Source organism: Microtus oregoni, unplaced genomic scaffold (assembly GCF_018167655.1).
Source record: "Microtus oregoni isolate MIOR12 unplaced genomic scaffold, Mior012 000027F_ref0000203, whole genome shotgun sequence".
NCBI lineage: Eukaryota > Metazoa > Chordata > Mammalia > Rodentia > Cricetidae > Microtus > Microtus oregoni.
In genome coordinates, this window is record NW_024543086.1 from 3,054,076 (window position 1) to 3,073,466 (window position 19,391).

The following is a 19,391-nucleotide window of genomic DNA, read 5'->3' on the forward strand; positions in this document are numbered from 1 at the left end:
ACTACTTTAGATTTTACCGTCCCTATACTGAGGCATCGGGAGTCCAGGGTCACTAATGAGAACTTAGGAAGAGACAATGGCATTTGGTTCCAACTCCTCAGATCATGGCTGAGAACTCTCAGCAAAGTATTCTAGGCTTTTTTCTCACACCAACTGACCCAGAATATATTTTAAGAAATGTTTATTTTCTGTGCATATTTGTTTTAAATTATAAATTCCTGAGCACTTTTTCTTCTTCCTCCTCGTCGCTGTCAGTGACATTGACTTGCTGGACGCCAGAGGGAGCTGATGCTGGGGCTGTGAAGACATTCTCCAGGGCTCCAATGTCCAGTGGAGGCATGGGATTCAAGTACTCTTCTCCACTGTGCCCGTGGTTGTTGTAGTACGGGGGCCTATCCACACTCTCACAGCTCCGAGAATCTTCACTGTGTGTGTGCTCATCTGGGTAGTCTCTGAAAGGATAGTCTCTATTCAAAGCTGAAAATATAGCCTCATGCTTTTGGTACCTGTCTTCATAGTAACCAAGACATTCTGGCATTGAACTTGGAAAATTCCCATAGCCAAAAGGAGGCCGACTATAAGGGCACGTGCTGTGGTAGAAAGACAGAAACATTGGATCAGATCTTGTCCACACACGTCTGGATCACAGACTATGAGTTAAGTGAATTTTCGTTAAGGTTTGGAAGCATCCCTCTGCCCTCCCACTGCCTACCTATCACCTGCCCATCAAAAGCTCAGAGCAAGACAGTCTGGAGTGGAGCCGTCCCCGCATTATCACCTCTCACTAGTTTCCAGCTTCTTACCTCTGATGACCACGAGAAAGAAAATCCCATCCTGGCCTCTAGTTACCTCCCACCACATGGAGTTGGAAATAAAGGTAAGCACATGTGTGACGGCAGGTGACAACAGTAAAGTGGCCCTGCTCTTCCTGGAATGGGCTGAAAGAAGAGCTGCTAAATTTCAAAGCCATGGGACAGAAGACTCCACCTTAGTTACACGAATGACACAGTAATAAATTTAGAATACTCTCAGCACTATAAAGGCTTAGAACTGACACTACACTATGCTTTCAAAGGGTTTTTGCAACAAAAACAAAACATGGGCAAGATTGTGGAAAAAAAAAGTTTGCAGTTTCTCAACAGTCTTTTTAAAGGCACAGCCAATAATCCTGTTACTCAAAACCAGTTGCCAGTTCTCTTCAAATATTAATCCCCTCTCCAGAGACGAACAGGGATTACAGCCATATTGGGCTCGTGAGCTCCATCTAGTGACAGATAACACAACGATCACATTCATGTGCAAATCCCGCGGAATGCCAGGTGCTGTCTTGCCTCCTCTGAACTTGGAAAGAGAAAGGCAAGGGAGGAGGAAGGGGGAGAAGAGAAGAAAAAAGGAAGGAAGGTAGGATGGACCTTAGGAAGGAAAGCCAACTCTTTTGAAACGTACGGCAGAGGTAGCAGACCCCAGCCTCAAACTCTCTGAAGATGTCCCACTCCCAAATTCTGAAGTAAGGGGTTCCTTGCTAACATTAATTACACAAATATATGGCAGTATTTGCATTTTTCAGGTTTACATTAATACTGCCACATTCTAGTTCAGGTATTTAGAATTTAAAACATGTGCTCTGATACACTGTTATTCTAGCTGCTAAGACTTTGTCCACGTAGCTTTCCACCTTCAGGTCCCTCTATCCACTGAACTCCATGGGTGTGTCAGAGAGGATATCACATCTACTTCCCATATAAACCCTTCATTTAATGTAGACATATTCAGTTAGTAACAGAAGATTCAATTTTAAGACTTGGTAGAAAACTGAAAAACCATAAAATCTTGATCTGTATCAGACATGTACTGTGGTTTGAAAAACCAGCATCTCAATGACTGTACCGCATGGGGAAACACGTTAGTGTTATGTTCACCAGTCAATTGCTACACAGCTAATCACGGTCATACGGTCAAGTGAGCAGATATAAAAGCATCCTCTCCATTGTGAAAAGCATCTGTTAGCATGATTAGAGTAATAATATCAGTCAACACACAGTTACGACTAGTCTGCTTCCTAGGTACAGCTGAGGATTTCATACAGAGCAAACGGGCCTTATGGATATTTGCATTTCATCGGAACGAATAGAACATGTTCTCCTCATCAGCACACGGAACATTCTCTAGGTAGCTCACACAGTAGTTATGCCCTACATCAAGTCTTGGTAATTTTTAAAAACTGAGTAATATCACACATCTTCTCAGATCACAATGGGATAAAACTACAATTCAACAGCAACAACAAGAATGGAAAGCACAAGAAATAACGTACAATGAGCAACATAAACCAATGGGTAACTGGAGAAATTAAAAGGAAAAAGTTTTTCTGGTAGTAAGTGAAAACAACGTCACAAAAATCTGTGTGATACAAGAAACGCAGTTCTTATGGAGAGATGTAGAGTCCTACCCCATATATCAGATGATCAAACAGCCTCAGAGCGGCACTCAGCAGTGTACCTCAAGAACTCAAAAAGCAACAACAAACAGACCAAAAACTAGTAGAAAAAAAGAAACAAGAAGAAATAAAATTAAAACTAAAGGAAAAGATGAGTGACAGGAAAAACAAGATTGACAAACTTCTAGTCAGATGGGGAAGGGAGAAAGAAAGAGATCTCAAGCAAAACCAAAGAGGAAAAAGATACTGCAACAGACAGAACAGAAACACAAAGCGTCGTTAGAATTCATTATGACAAATAACATGATAAAATAACTAGAGGGCCTAGAAGAAATGGGTGAGCCTGTGAGCACACACAGCCCACCCAAACTGAGTCAAGAGTAGACAGAAGAAGGCATGGCAGAGGAAAGTGACAGGAAGATTCAGGTTTATGGTCAGCTAGGATTCCATAACTAAGTTCAAAGGCAGCTTGGGCAGCACAGGGAAACAAACATCAAAACATAAAAGGAGGGGAAGAGGAAATAAAGGATGAAGGAAGGGAGAGGAGGGGGAAAATCGAAACTAAACAGACTAGCACTGAGTAGTGAGACTGCAGCCTCAAATGTCTTTTTAAAAGACCTTCCAGGACCTAAGGAATTGACTAGTGAATCATACTATTCATTTAAAGAACTAATTCCAATTATCTGAAAACAATTCAAAACACTGAAATGGAAGGAATGTCTATTTCACTTTTGTGAAATGTTCTTTTAAATACTTTTGTGTGTCCAGCTTTCCCCATTACCCTCATATGAAAGTAAAGAAAACTATATGTTCATATTCTGAATAAACATAGCCGTAAACATTCTCAATATATTTATTGGTATATGAAAAAGATCACACTTCATGATAAAGTGGGATTCAAGGATGGGTCAACATACGCAAACTAGTAAGCATCACCAGAATTGAGGACTATAGTATATTATCATCTCCATAGAGAGAGTATGCAGTAAGATATAATATTTTTTCATGGCAAACACTCTTATCAGGTCATATATAGAATAAAATCCTCAAAATACTAAAGACTAAGTGTACAACCCACAGCCAATATGACACTGAGCAAGGAAACTACAAATGTCTCCTCTAAAACTGCAAACCACAAAGGCATCTGTTCTCACCACTCTTATTTAATACAGCACTGGGAAGCCTTAGCGTACAAGGAAAGAGAAACCAGAATATCTAAACTGGAAGATAAATTATTCATATTTGCATATGACATGACTTTATATAGAGAAAAATCTAAATTTCCCATCAAAAAATTGTTCGAGTAGATACATAAATCTAGCAAAGCTGTAGACTATGAATTAAACACCAAAAATCAGGCTTTCTTGGTGCATCTATGGCTGCCGATGCCCTTGACAGTAGACAGCCATGGCTGGCACCAAACTTGACTCTCCCACCTCATCTTGATGTGCTCTGGTATTTCAAATATTGGCCATAAATGAAACTGCTGGAAAGAAAATGAAGAGTTCAACCCATTCACACAAGCCACAAAAATAAAATATTTAGAGTAAGTTTAACCATTAACTGAGAAATGTATACAAGGAAAACTGATATATTGATGAAAGAACGCGTTTAAGGCCAACCTAGGTGCCTAAGGCCATATCTCAATACAAACAAGCCAACAAAATCCTGTATACTACACAGCTACTGTAACCCAAACATCACAGAGACAAGTGCAACAGAACCAAAAATTCAGAAGTTAATTCATGTTAATGCTGCAACTGGCTGTCCTGGAACTCACTCTGTAGATCAGGCTGGCCTTAAACTCAGAGATTTCCCTATCTCTGCCTCCTGAGTGCTGGAATTAAAGGTGTGTGCCACCATACCCAGCCAGGTAAAATTCTCCACACAAAGTGATTAGTATTTAAAGAGATAGAAATGTTTTATTATCCTTTATTATATGCTGTGTAGATGCAGCAAGTTCCATAACGATGTATAGATACTACTCTCTAATACAAAGGAATACTGTTGCCAGTGCTCTACTCAAAGCTCCGAATGCCCTCCACCTAGGGCAGGACCTACACACTGGTATTTTTCACGTTCTCCTAGTGCGACCAGCCTGCAGCCAGGTGCTGACCGTGAACTGCTTCAGCAGGAAGGGTGGAGTCACAATCATGCCAACACCACATGAATCCCTTGGGCACTCTTCATGTCACTAGAGAGAAAACCAGTTTTATCATTCCTTCATATAATACACCACTACCTACGAAGTACCAATGGGGGAAAAATAGAAACAAAGAACTTGGACCTAATTAAATTTTAACATCTGTCACTTTATAGAAAAAAATAAGTGACAGAGAACATGTCAATACCCCAGGATGTGGATATGTTTTTGTATCTTAGCTGATACACAGCACTGAAGAGGGTGGAGAGCCACTGGCAAAGCTTAGGAAACAAGCCAATGTGGATATTGACTGGGTCTCAGTTTACACACACCTACTGTGAAAAGGTTTGAGACAATAAAGGAAAAGCAAAGACGGATGAATTATCAGCTAATAAGGCACATGAACTTCTCAGCTATAAGAGGGGAGGTGGTCATTTCATAAGTCTGTAACGTTCAGAACCAGAAGCGTCCTGATGTCAGGATGTTGTTAATATTCACTCTAGGGGGAGGGGCAGCTGTACCACTGTGCACTGAGAAGTCAGTTCTCTCTTTCCATGTAAGTCTGGTTACGGAAGTCAGGTCATCAAGCTTGGCAGAAGAGCCTTTAAACCCACTGAGCATCTCCCCAGCTCTAAGCCTTGTTTTGCTTTGGAGTTTTAAAGGATTTGCATAAGCTTGCTACATAAATATTTCTATTCTCCACAGCTGAAATCAGAAGTGTCCTAAAATCTGAAACTTTTTGAACACCAACAGTAAAAAAACTGATATTATTTAGATTTTGAAAGAAGAAAATGAAACTGTACTGTACTGTACATGAAATATGAAATCTGAAATTTTCTTTACATCCTTGCTTCCAAAGTAAGGGAAAAGTGGAGAAAGGAGTAGTAAAATGTCAACTTCTGAAGCTGGGTGCTAACATTTGAGGCACATTATGCTACACTGTTATCTTTTTTGTATTCACATCTTCTGTAACAAAACTGTAACACACAAAAGATTCTCCATGATGAAGGAGGTAAGTCATTCCCGCTCCTCACAGTCTCTAAATTGGACTCTGTACTCACTGTGCTGGTCACAGTGACTCGCTAGCTGAACAGAGATTATGAGAACACTCTTTTCTGAGAATGCTCACGAGCTGGGGAGGAGCAGTGCAAGAGGACAACACAGAACCCTGCACATTCCTTTCCCATCCATTAACACACAAGTTTCCCTTCCAACAAGTTTCGTATGTCTTCTGTCCAAAATAAAGTGCATCATGAGTCATGAAAACAAAGCCACAGTTTGGAAAATGGTTCAGGGGAGCAAGTCAACCACCTCTCCCACCTAGTTTTAAGCCCAATCAGTGGGCTGAAGAGTGTCCCCTCAATTTTTCACATCCATCTGGGACCTTAAAATACGATTGCTTGGAGATAGGATCTTAACAGATATGGCTGCATTGAGGTGACATTTTATTGGATTGAGCATAACATGATCCCAATGACTTGTGTCCTTATAAAAGCAAAGTATTGCAGGTATGAAAATTTTCAAAGGATTAATATTTTGTAAAAAAAAAAATGAGAAAGAGTGCTGGGCAGTGGCGGCACATGCTTTGATTCCATTATCTGGGAGGCAGAGACAGGTGGAGCTCTGTTAGAGGCCAGCCTGGTCTACAGAGCTAGTTTCAGGGCAGCCAGGGGGCTACAGAGAGAAATCCTGTCTCAAAAAGACAAAAAGAGAGAGGAAGGAAAGAAGGGAGGGAGAGAAGAAGGAAAGAAGGGAGGGAGAGAGGAAGGAAGGAAGGAAGGAAGGAAGGAAGGAAGGAAGGAAGGAAGAGGGGGGCATTGGGGAGATGGTTCAGTGGGTAAAGCATTTACCAAATAAGCCAATCCAAGCCCCTGGAACCCACATAAAGACCAGTGGAGCAGCACAAAGGAACCTAAACAAACTGAAGGTGGAGAGAGGAGAATCTCTGAAAGCTCATGGGCTGGTTGGCCCAGCTGAAGCAGTGGCAAGCAACAAAAGAGACCTTGTCTCAAATAAGTAGAAGACAAGATCCAAAACCCGAGGTTCTCCTCTCCCCTCCACGTGTGCACACACTTCACACACACACACACAATATTGTCACACAATGCAATGAGAAGACACACACAGATACACACAGGCATACAGAAAGAACACGGTGATAGCAAAGGACGGTGGTAGCAATAAGCCAAGGGCAGTTGAGGGTTGGCAGGAAGCTTGAAAGAAGGATTCTTTCCTGGAATCTTCAGAAGGAGCGCAGGCCTGTCAATAGCTTAATTCCAGATATCTAGACTCCACAGTTATGAAACTAGTTATCACTGTTGATTTAAAGTACCACGTTTCTCTAAGCACCAGCAAACCTATATCTAGAAGCTTATTTTAGCTTCCAACCTCAACAACCAGAAGACTAATTTACACTGTTTAAGTCACGATGTTTACCATCATTTGTTACAATGGAAATGCTGAGCTATCTGCTTACTATTCAAATGTTAGCTTTCTAGCAACCCCACGATTAGCTATCTATAATCTAACTGATCATCTACATTGTCTATAAATTCCTTTCTTTAGACTCCTAACAACTCTACTGACTACTTACACCTGTCTGTGTAGATGTCCTCCCTAAGGACACATTCCTAGCTTGCATATATTCTTTACTCATACCTAGGAGAGGAGTCACCACTTACTGTATATTTAATATTCTAAGGAATTGGGAGTTTTCAGGAAAGCCTGTATCACTTTCATTTCCACCTGTAATACATGTGGATCCTAATTCTCCAATATTCTTATTTTGAAACATCTAACCAGAGGATTTGGAGTGCTTCTGGGGGGCTTCCCTGTAATGATGATTGAATCTTGCCATGTGCTTACTGACCACAAGCTCATCTTTTTGAAGAACATCTAGTTGGATTTGTGCCTTCTTAGAAACTGAGCTGCCTTTCATTGCACTGAGAGTGCTCTTTGTATATCCTGATATGGGCTATGCACACATGATCTGCATACCTCCTCACATTCTGTGGATTCCTGTCTCTTTTGTTGATACCTCGAGATGCAAAAACCGTTTTAATTATGATGAAGTCTAGTCTATTTCGTTGTTGGTTGTTTCTAATGTAGTACATAAGCATCACCAAACCCAAGTCATACACGTTTTCCTTTTCACAGAAACTTTAGACTCATAACCAAACTAAGCATTAGTGTAGAGTTCCTATATAATTCTCCCTCCCAATATGCACAGGATCACAACAACACACCCCACAATGGAGTGTAATAGGGGTTAAAACCGCTGCCCTAACAGATGCATTGTTACTATTCTGACCAGTCTCTCTCACCCTTTAATTTCACTGCTCAACACGTTCATCCAGAGTATGAGTTTGGAAACAAAATCCCTGTATCGGTAGTTAAAAAATTTTTTATGTCTTTTCGTGATTGTCAGTTTGACAGTACCTACAATCACCTGAGGGAGATGGGTCTTTTGGGAATGGCTAGTGATGATTACATTCATCAAGGTGGGAAGACTTGACTACTGTGGGTGGCACATTCCCTAGACAGAACGTTGGATTGCACATTCTATCCAGGAAGAAATGGGACTGAGCAGCAGCATGCATTTGTTGTTCTGCTTCCTAACTGTGGGTAGATGTGATCAGCTGTTTCAAACTTTGGCTGCTTTTTTTGCTTGACATGGTGAACTTCATCCTCGAGCTGTGGCCAAGAATAAGCCCATTCTTCCTTACATTGCTGTTCCAAGGATATTTTGTCACGTAACATGAAAAGAGGCTAAGCTATTTGTTAAGCTTGTTTCAGCACATACAGCATTTGTCTTAGCTGCTTTTACCTGAGAAGAAAGGGATTTGACAAGAAAGGAAGAAGGGGTTATTTTCACTTTTAGTTTGAAGGGATACAGGATACCAGTAGGTAAGGCATGGCCACAAGAGTGTGAGATGCCTGTAGTTAGGAAGACAGATGGTAGCAACAGTCCCATTACAAATCTTACACACCTTAACAGTTTTGTGCTTTTCTAGTTTTGTTTTTTTACTATAACCGTCATATATGCTTTAATCTTTCTTTTTTTTCTGTATTGACTTTTGTTTGCTCTTTTTCTAATTTCTTAAAGCATAAAGTCAAGTTGTTGACTTGATTTCGTGGAGCACATACTGACCTGAAACTCCCTATGCAAATGAGGATGATCTTGAACCTGTAATCCTCCTGCTTCAACCTCCTAAGGGTCAGCATCGCAGGCATGTGTCACCATGCCTGGTTTATGTAGTGTTGTGGATTGAAGCTAGGGCCTTGTGTACATCAGGCAAGCACTGTACTAACTGAGCTATAACCCCAGCCCTGAGGATCTTTCTTTTTAAATACAGGCATCACAGCTATGAACTACAATCTGAACACTGCTTTCAATAGCATGCCCCACAAGCTTTGGGACATTGTGTCTTCATTTTCACTGATCCTATGTCTTCGATATATTAGGTGCTTAATTTCCAACTTTTTTCTTTTATCACCACTTTATAATCACATTCCATTGTAGTTAGAGAAGAACTTTTATTATGCCAATCTTTTAAAACTTACGGAGGTTTTATTGTAATCTGAAACATGATCATACCTAGATAGTTGTACAGTACTTGAGAAGAATTTATGTTCTCCTGTTAAATGGAGTCTGTAGATGTGTATTTCTTAGTTCTATTATTAGGTTTACAGTGTCTTTTAGTTTATCTCTTTATTGACACCATTACTGATATTGTTATCTATTATTATAGCTACCTAGCCTTCAGGAGGGCGATCATTATTTAGGGGGGCTGGAACGGATGAAGACAGGTCCTGCACTTTTAAAGTTTTCAGTGCTATGGTTATTTCCTACAAGTATAAATACTGGAAGTAAGAAAACTCAATGATTTAAATGGAAAAGTAGAAACAATACTAACAAAACCCAACAAGCAGAAGAAAGAATATTAAGGATGAAAGACAGGTAGAGGAAATGGTACAAATATCTGTAAAGACAAATAATAAATGAGTATGACCACAAAGTCATGGGAATCAAGAGACCAACCAAACCCAAGATCAAGGGTGTAAAAACTAAACAAAGCTGTAAAAAACAAATATGTATAAACTAAAACAATCTAGTCAATGAAATTACAGCAGAAAATTCCCCAAATCTAGAGGAATGGACACAATGACTACAAGAAACATTCAGAATCTTAAATACACATGAGCAAATAATGAACTTCTCTATGACACATGACAGTCAAGACGTCAAAAATACAAAGAAAGTTTTAAGGGAAAACTGCCAACTCACCTACAAAAGCAAACACAGTATCAGTAACACTAAAAACTAGGTAAGCATGGAATGGTGTATTTCAACCCCTGAAAATCAATGCAATCAAGACTGAAGGGCTGTCATCCAAGGGCTGAAGAGATGCTCATCAGTCAGGATCACTAGACACTCTTCAGAGGACTAGGGTTCAGTTCCCAGCACAAACATGTCAGTCCATAATACACTGTAACTCCTGTCCCAGGACATGTGATACCCTCTTGTGGCTTCTGTGAACAATGCACACATGAGGAAAATAGACAAGCACAAGTCAAACATCTATACACACAAAAATAATAAACTATTTTCTTTTTAAAAAGATATTGTTATACTCAGCAAAGCTTTGGTGTGAGAATATGCTATACAAAGAAATTAGGACATTAAGGACCATCACACTAGCAGCGCAGGAGATACTTACAGGAATAGTATACTCAGAAGAAAGATAACACAACATGAAAACAAAGGAGAGAGAAATTTTTATGAGAACTAGATGAAAAAAGGAGAGCTAAGGGGAAATCTATCACCCAACATAGTAAACCAGCAACCTTTTAATACTACTATAGATGAAAAGGACATAACAAACAATAATCCAAGGAAAATACTATTACAGGAATTAGTAAATATTTCTCAATAATACTTTGGATATAGTCTCAACTTACAAATAAGAGATACAGAATAGAGATGAAAAAAGATTTAACTATCAATAGTTACTAAGAAACACATCTTTCTGTAAAGATATCCATAGATAAGAGTCAAAGTCAATATATCAAGCAAAACTAATTCCAAAATAACCAAATTAAAAACCACATGGAGAGTCCATCTTACTCCAATCATAATGGATCCCATCAAGTAAACTACCACCAATAAACCCTGGTGGGGATATGGGGGAAAGAAGAATGGTAGGAAAGGGGATCCTTATACAATGCTGTTAAAAATGTAAAATTAGGCCCGGCGGTGGTGGCGCACACCTTTAATCCCAGCACTCGGAGGCAGAGGCAGGTGGATCTCTGGGAGTTCGAGGCCAGCCTGGTCTACAAGAGCTAGTTCCGGGACGGGCACCAAAGCTACAGAGAAACCCTGTCTCGAAAAACAAAAAAAAAAAAATGTAAAATTAGGTGAGTCACTATACAAAGCAGTATGAAAATTCCTGATAAAAAGCATACCACATGACCCAGTTACACTTCTCCATGGTACTAAGTCTAAGTCAGTATAACACAGATACTTGTATATCCATGTTTGCTATGGTTTAACTAATAATAACAAAGATATGGAATCAATCTATATGCCAATTAACAAAGAAATGTAAATAAAATGTGAGGTGTGTGTGTGAGAGAGAAACAGAGAGAGAGAGAGAGAGAGAGAGAGAGAGAGAGAGAGAGAGAGAGACAGAGATGTGGGACAATGGTCTGTATTCTGTCAATTATATTTTAAATAAATGCTGATTGGCCAGTAACCAGGCAGGAAGTATAGGTGGACAACCAGACAGGAAGTAGAGGTGAGTCAATGAGAACAGGAGAATTCTGGGAGGAGGAAAGCTTAGACTGCTGTCGTGATCTGGCCCCTGAGCAAGAAAGATGTAACTGCCTTACCAAAAAAGGTACCAAGCCATGTGGCTAACATAGACAAGAATAATGGGCTAATATAAGTTATAAGAGTTAATAAGAAGCCTGAGCTAATGGGCCAATCAGTTTATAGTTAATGTAGACCTCTGTGTGATTTCTTTGGGACTTAACTACAGGAACCAGGCAGAACAGAAAACTCAGTCAAGAGAGAGAGAGAGAGAGAGAGAGAGAGAGAGAGAGAGAGAGTAATGGAGTTTTTATTCAGCCACAAGGAATTAAATTATGTCATTCACAAGAAAATGGATAAAACTAGGGGTTATACTAAGTAAAAGGCAAATACTGCATATTCTCTCTTGTATTAAGAATCTGGTTTTTCAGATGGAAGGTGGTAGTGCATTCCTTTAATCCTAGCTCTCAGAAGGCAGAGGCACACTGATCTCTGTGAGTTCAAGGCCAGCCTGGTTTACAAGAGCTAGTTTCAGGACAGAGTCCAAAGCTACAGAGAAACCCTCTTGGGAAAAAAATCTGGTTTATAAGATAAATGTCCACATAGGACATGAAAATACCAGAAGGATAATATGAGGAAGAAGGGATGGAGGAACAAGAGAGTAATGAAGAAAAGAAAAACAAATACTGCATGTTTTCTTTTACATATGGTATCTAGATTTATATACATACATATACTTATATATGTATATACATATGTGACATGAACTGTGAGAAGGGAAGAAAAAAGCTAGCACTACATAAATGAGAGAAGGTAATGTGGGATGAATATAAACAATATACACATGAAATCTATTATTTTGTATGTTAATAAAATCAGTAAAATGATGCTTCTATATAGCTGTTATCTTCCCCCTTTTATGACTATCAGTAGAAAAATTACATTTGTATATTTTAAAAACTCAACAATATAGTTATAGTATTACTTCATCTAGTTTTATACCTACTAAATAAACCAAGAAGAAAAAGGACATTAAATAATTATTTATAAAGCATATATTAACCCTATTATTTATCATGTCTGGGTCTTCCTACTAACTCCTGTGGGTTCAAATTATCATCTGGCTTCATTTTCTTTCTCTGAAATACCTTCACTTTTACTAGCCATTGTGTGTTGCTTCTGTTAATGTATAATATGTCTAAATAATGCAGTCCTCTGCCCTGAGAAAAAACAATTATTCCATAGTTTCTTCTGAAATCAGTTAAAAGCCATAAAATATATGTTTGTATATATACACACACATATAGTATATATACATATATTATACTATTTTATAATTATTTAATTACATTTACTGGTACTGTGTTTTATTTGGATTCATGTTACCACAGGATTCATTTAGTTTCAACAGAACATCCTTAAAGTCAGGAGTAGTGGTGCACACTACTTAATCCTAGCACTTGGGAGAAAGAGGAAGGTAGATCTCTGAGTTCAAGACCAGCCTGAGTTCCAGGACAGCCAGAACTACATAGTGAGGCCTTGTCTTTAAAAAAGGCAAAAAGCAAATCACAAAAACAAACAACAAAAGGACACCCTTTAAGATGTTTCAGTCCCTAGTGCTTTGTAAAAGATATGTATATAAATATATACTTGCATAGACAGTCACTCATGTCTTAAATAAGTTTGATAACAGGTTTTGATTATCTGAGAGCATACTTTCTCTTCATTGAAAATAAATATTCATCAACTAAAAGATTCTTGGCAAGCAGTTTTATTCCTTCTTTGACTATAATTGTTTTCAGTAAGAACCTAGTTGTGAATTTTCTAGAGATCTTCTGTATATGATGATCCAACTTTGTATGGTGCAGAGGGCTGTGGGGGTATACAGCAAGCTGATCTACTGGATGAGTGATTCCTAATGGGAAACACCACTAGGCAAAGTCCACGGAGCTACTAGCTTTGGAAACGGGTTGTTTTTTCTGTCTGTATTTTTCTAATGTGCCACTTCATTTCTTCCCTAAGAACTGCATTCCTTCCCTAATAACAGCTTTGGGTGTTTCCCCACTGCCTGTGTGTTTGTCTCATGTAGATATTCCATTTTGGAGCACATAATATAGCTGTGGATGGTCAAGAAGATGATTTCTGCTTAGTCTGTATAATTCTTATGAGGAGAAAATTTCTAGGATATTTTTCATAACTCAGACTGACATAAAAGAATTCTCAGGACAAAGACAGCCTGTTACACAGACAGCTAATTTTAGACTCCAGAACAAACTCAAAGCAGGCTGGTTGCCCCTGGTGTTATGAGAATGGGTTGGGCCCTGAAAAGGTAACATGTATTGGCAGTGAGAGGAGCGGTGGCAGTGTGGAGAGAGGTGGCTGTGGAGAGCCATGTAAGAGCTATGCAGAGAGTACGTGTGTGTGCTGACTGAGGGATATAGCTGAATGGGCAGAGAGAAGGCTTGGGAGACGAAGTGTGAGAGAGTTAGTGAGCGAGAGTGAGTGAGTAAAGAGTAAGTGAATGATGTACAAGTGTGTGAGAGGGGGAGGGAGCTGTGTGAGAGCTGCTGCTACGTAGAGGACCTGTGCCTGGGAACCATGTACAGTGTACAGTGTGGACAGGGCTGTATGGTGAGAGCTATGTAAATGAGACGTACAGCTGGGGCTGTGTGGAGATGTGTGATTGTGTGCAGGCAAGAAAGGTGAAGCTGTACATAGGAAAGAGATGCAGAGAAGAAATGTACGTAAAGGAAAGATGTGTAGTCATGGGAAAAGAGATGTGGCTCTGTGTAGAGATGTATGGCCATGTCGGAGAGAGCAGTGTGTATGTATGGAGGGGTATGGAGCTGTGTGTAAAGAATGAAGCTGTGTGGAGACAGATTCTAGGAGAACATTTTTAAGATGAAGTAAAAGAGAAAGTTACCATCAGCAAGCACGTGTTTCCTTCTTTCCCCCTCAGATAGAAAAGGCCTAGCTCTCAGATAAGAAGTTTTCCTAAGTTGAGTGTGGTGGATTTTTTTGCTTACCCTGGGCTGCTGACTGGAGGTTGGACCCCACCCCCCAGGTCAGTCATAGTATGGCTACTTGTCTGACTACTTCAAAATGTTCTCTGACTTTCTCTTTCAGCATTTTACTGTGATGTGTCTGGTTGTGACTCTCTCTGCATTTATCCTACTCAAAATTCACTAAGCTTCTGGAATATAGTTTTCAACATAATTAGGGAGTTTACAACCACTTCTTCTTGCATAGCCTTTAGGTTTTATTTATTACCATTACTGTGTGTTGTGTCTACTGCTGAATGTGTGATATAGCAGTCAGAAGAAAACTTGCAGTAGTCAGTCCTCTCTCTTGACTATCAGGTTACAGAGACTGAAGTCAGGCTTGTGGGGCACAGGGCAGGGAAGGGCAGCTTTTACCCACTGAGAAGTCTCACTGACCTTTTAGCTCAATATTTCCATGTTCCCACCTTCTTTCTTTACTTCAGTTTCATATACATTGCTGTGTGTAATGATAAATCTAGACTCTCAAGTGGTTCTGATTAATTTCTTCTTCCTTCTGTTTTAAACCCTTTCTGGTCTTCCGATCATGCAATATCATCAGTCTAGTTTCAAGTTTGCTGACATTTTCCTCTGCCAGTTGAATTCTATGTTTGAGGAACTCTGATGAATTTTTCATTTTGGTTACTCATATTAGTTCAACTTCAGAATTTCTATTTGTTCTTTTTTAAAAATATTCTATGCCATCATCAATATTTTCAGTTTGATCAAAGAAATATAGGAGCTAGTGTGATGACTCAGTGGTTAAGAGCACTGGCTGCTCTTTCAGAAGATCCAGATTCAATTCCCAGTACCCACATGGCCACTCACAACTGACTTTAACTACAGCTTGAGGAGATCTGACACCTTTACACAGATATACACACAAACATAAACCAATGTACATAAAAATAAATTGTTAAAAATAATGATTATAATATGTCCATAATATATCTTTAAGCATAATTTTCTTTAGTTATTAAAAATATTAGTAATAGTTTTGGGGTCTTTGTCAATCTCAATTCTGGAATAACGTTTCTACTGATTTTCCTTTCTTTTATTTTCATCCATTTGGTAATTAATTCATTCACTTTGAGGCAGGCTGGTTTAATATTTGCTATGAAACCCAGGCTAGCCTTGAACTTATGATCTTCCTGCTTGAGCCTTCTGAATACAAGGATCACAGGTATGTGCCACCACACTCAACTTTGTTTTACTTTTGAATGAATTGCAATTTCTTGTTTTTGAGTTTTGTTGAAAACGGTGTATTTGGGTAATATATTGCTGCAGCTCCCCCTGTTCTCTAGGTTTCTGCTTTTCACAGACCATTGCTCATTACCTGAGGTCCAATATCTTACAATACATATGTTTTGTACAGCTTTACTGTTTCACCTAAAACTTAAATTCAGTTCTTATTACCATATTCAGTTGAAATGCAAGTCTTCATTAATAATTTAAAATACATATATTTAGTTTCTTCCTAATTTTCAATTATCTCAAATTCTTGGGATGCTAATCCTATTTGTAGGTTTTATAGACCTTTTTCTCCTCTCTCTCTCTCTCTCTCTCTCTCTCTCTCTGTGTGTGTGTGTGTGTGTGTGTGTGTCTCTGTGAGTATGTATGTACACCTACACATTAGCAGACATAAAGCATTTGTGCATGAGTGCATGAGGAGGTGAAATATCAGCCTTGGTTATCACTCCTCAGCAGCTAGCCACCTTAACTACTGAGGCAGGGTCTCTCACTGTGACTGGGATTTGTGAAGTAGGCTAGGCTGACTGGTCAGTGAGTCCCAGGCATCTACCTGTCTCTGCCTCCCCAGAACTAGAATTACAAGATTGTAACCCCCCCACCCCCCTCTCTCTCTCTCTCTCTCTCTCTCTCTCTCTCTCTCTCTCTCTCTCTGTGTGTGTGTGTGTGTGTGTGTGTGTGTGTGTGTTTGCAGACACACTTGCACACAGAGGTCTTCATTCTTTACTGACAACCATCTTTCCAGCACCAAGCTCAAATTCTTTTAAAAAATATTTTAATGTATATGTGAGACTATAGATATGTATGTCTGTGAATGACATGCCTGTAGTGCCCAAGCAGCCTAGAAGACAACAGATCCCTTGGAACTGAAGTAAAAAATGGTTGTCCACCTCCACGTGGGTGCTGAACCTGAGAACTGATCCTGGGTCCTCTGCAAGGGCAGTCTGTGCTCTTAACCTCTGAGCCATCTTTCCAGACCCCAAGCTCATATTCTTAATGATTCCTTTTCTCATGTCCTAACCACTTCTCTGTTCCCTTGCAAGTTTCAACTTGCTCGGGTAGTAGAAGTGTTCCTTTAAAACAGTTCCCTGGGTAACCTACCATCAATCAAAAAGGAATTTATCAACTTTAAAATGTCTTCAAAAAGTAGACTGGGTGATTTTAGATTCCAATCAGTGTGCAATGAATGCACTTCAGAAAGCACACAAAACTCCAGGCAAAAACGTATTTCTCTTTATACTTCACCTGACTTGGTTATAAAAGTTTTCTCTACTTTTTTACTATCATTGAAAAAGCCCTCTGCAATTGTGACTTATGGAGAGATTTTAGTTTGAGACCATGCATAAAGCCAAGACTGGATGTCTCCTCACATAGGCATTTAAATCTGACTTCATAACCACTGAAGCTATTTCTGAGTCTGAACATCATCTCCAGGACAGCTCTAAATAGTCTTCAGCTTGTTGGCCATTACAAAATATAGACTTACCCTCTTATTCTTTCTGATGGGTTCACTCATCTTAAATTGCTACTGAAATTCAGTGTTTATAGGTAGCTACAGAAGAAGGTATTCCAAGATAATTAGATCCATCCATATGTGGGGACTGGAAATGTCCTTCCTCCACCAAAGTTCAAAGTATGCATATATATGTGTGATTACAAAGAGTCAGAATTTCAATCAAATTCTTTTTTGTTTTGTTTTTTGAGATAGAGTTTCTCTGTGTAGCCCTAGATGTCCTGAAACTCCCTTTTGTAGACCAGGCTGGCCTGGAACTCATAGAGATCCACCTGCCTTTGCCGCCCGAATGCTGGGATTAAAGGTGTGACCCAACCCCCCCCCCCACCTCAATAAAATTCTTAAATAAGTCTACAACCAAATACTTGTTCAAAAGAATTTTAACCTGTTTTTTGTGTCTAAAATTTAACAACTAGATTGCTATGTTTCTATAAATCAGGAATTCTCCAGACTGCCTTCTGTATATGTATATATCTGAATATGTTTTCTCTTTATTTGAGGGTACTAAGTCACCATTTGTCTTTCATATTTTAATATTTTTCATGCAACATTAAATGAAGAACAGAATGAAGGTTCCATACACCTCTCTTGAGTATGAAGACAAAAATATGCTACAGTGGGTAAAGAGATGGCTCAGCAGTTAAGAGCACACTCTGCTCTTCCAGAGGAACAGAAATTTTAGTTCCCAGCACCCACACCAGGCAGCTCACAACCACCTGTAATTTCAGTTCCGAGGGATCCAACATTCTCTCCTGGTCTCCACACACATGGCAAACACATATATGCACATAAATAAAAACAAATCTTTAAAAATATGCCACAAGCAGGGGAAAAAGGAGGGTTGATAGAGAAGAAAACTAACAAGAGGCGTGGATGCTGCCTGAAGGAAAAGAGAGTTTCAAATAAAAAACGAAATGGCGAATACTCAAAGGCAGGAAGGCATTATCTCGGAGGTAGGAGCACATCTATGAGTCCCTTCATTTTACAAAACACTCCATTAAAATGCCTAAAATATAACTTTTGTTAAAATATGTAAAATATAATAAACACAAAATTTGTGTATTTCGATTTCAAATACCCATTAGAATCATTATATTGAAGCAATTAGGAGTAAATACTCTTTATAAAATTCCAATATCAATCCAGAGACAAAACTAAAAGGAAATCAGTTAATTTTGTCATTTACCAATACTAGATTTTTCTATTTAAGAAAGCATAATTAAGGTAACTCATTCCCTGGGAAAACCTATCATCAGATATATAGGGACAAAAGTCAGAAAACAATTACAAAGGATTTTAAGTCTGAAATTATAAATCTCACTTTCCTTTTTGAAAAAAAGCATATTATCTTGATATTTACACTTGATATTGATTTGGCATTCCTAAATCCAATCAAATTCAAGTTCAAGACGTACAATATTCTTATTTACCCACTTCATTTACTATTGCTAATTAGAGATATAACTCAATATTCTAAGTGCTTGTTTTCATAAGTCTTCTTATAAAATGCTCTTTAAAGTATCAGAGAATTTGAATATTCACAGATAAATCCTATAAACCTATTCATGGTAAAAAAAAAAAAAAAACCCTAACTTCCTATTAGTTCATCTATAGAACAATAAAAGATTGGTATCAAACATCTTAATATTCCAATCACAACATTAACTGTGCCTGTATATTTAACAGCAACAGAGCAGTAGAGGATATTTGCAAAGTGAAGTTTCAATTTGCTTTCCCAAGATATTTCCCTACAAAACAAAATTTCATCACTGGTAATTAACGGGTAATTCTCTGGTTTGGAAATGGGCAGGGAGGGGGCTGGAGAGATGGCTCAGTGGTTAAGAGCACTAGCTGCTCTTCCAGAGGTCGTGAGTTCAATTCCCGGAAATGGGTGGGGAGGAAGTGTAACTTTTAACTAGCCATTCCATCTCTCTTGACTTGAAAACCTCCCTTTTCCATCCTTATCATTCAAAATGTTGTCCTTAAGCAAACAGAACTGGCATCACTTATAAGAAATGCAGACTTGCAAGCATGCTAAGGTTATTCTTGTACCTGAGACGTTAACAGTCAGGGTCCATATTTTAATAAGATACCACACAATTTGTGTCCGTTGAAACACAGCTCCAATAACGGGACCATCCTATGAAACCACATTTGACAATACTGAAACCATATTTTCTGTGGAAAGAGCTGGCTGGAGT

General features: G+C 38.9%; 1 protein-coding gene across 2 annotated transcripts in view; it reads right to left on the bottom strand.

The window, feature by feature from the left end:
* Window positions 1-208: 208 nt before the first annotated feature.
* The window catches only part of Sox30 (SRY-box transcription factor 30), a 30,042-nt gene continuing 10,859 nt past the window's right edge, over window positions 209-19,391 (bottom strand). Inside the window, exon 5 of one of the 2 annotated variants that reach the window (XM_041675824.1) lies at window positions 209-590. In XM_041675824.1, the coding sequence (XP_041531758.1) occupies window positions 209-590 (382 nt within the window). The remainder of the gene's footprint in view (window positions 591-19,391) is intronic. The other variant, XM_041675825.1, reaches the window with a different exon arrangement.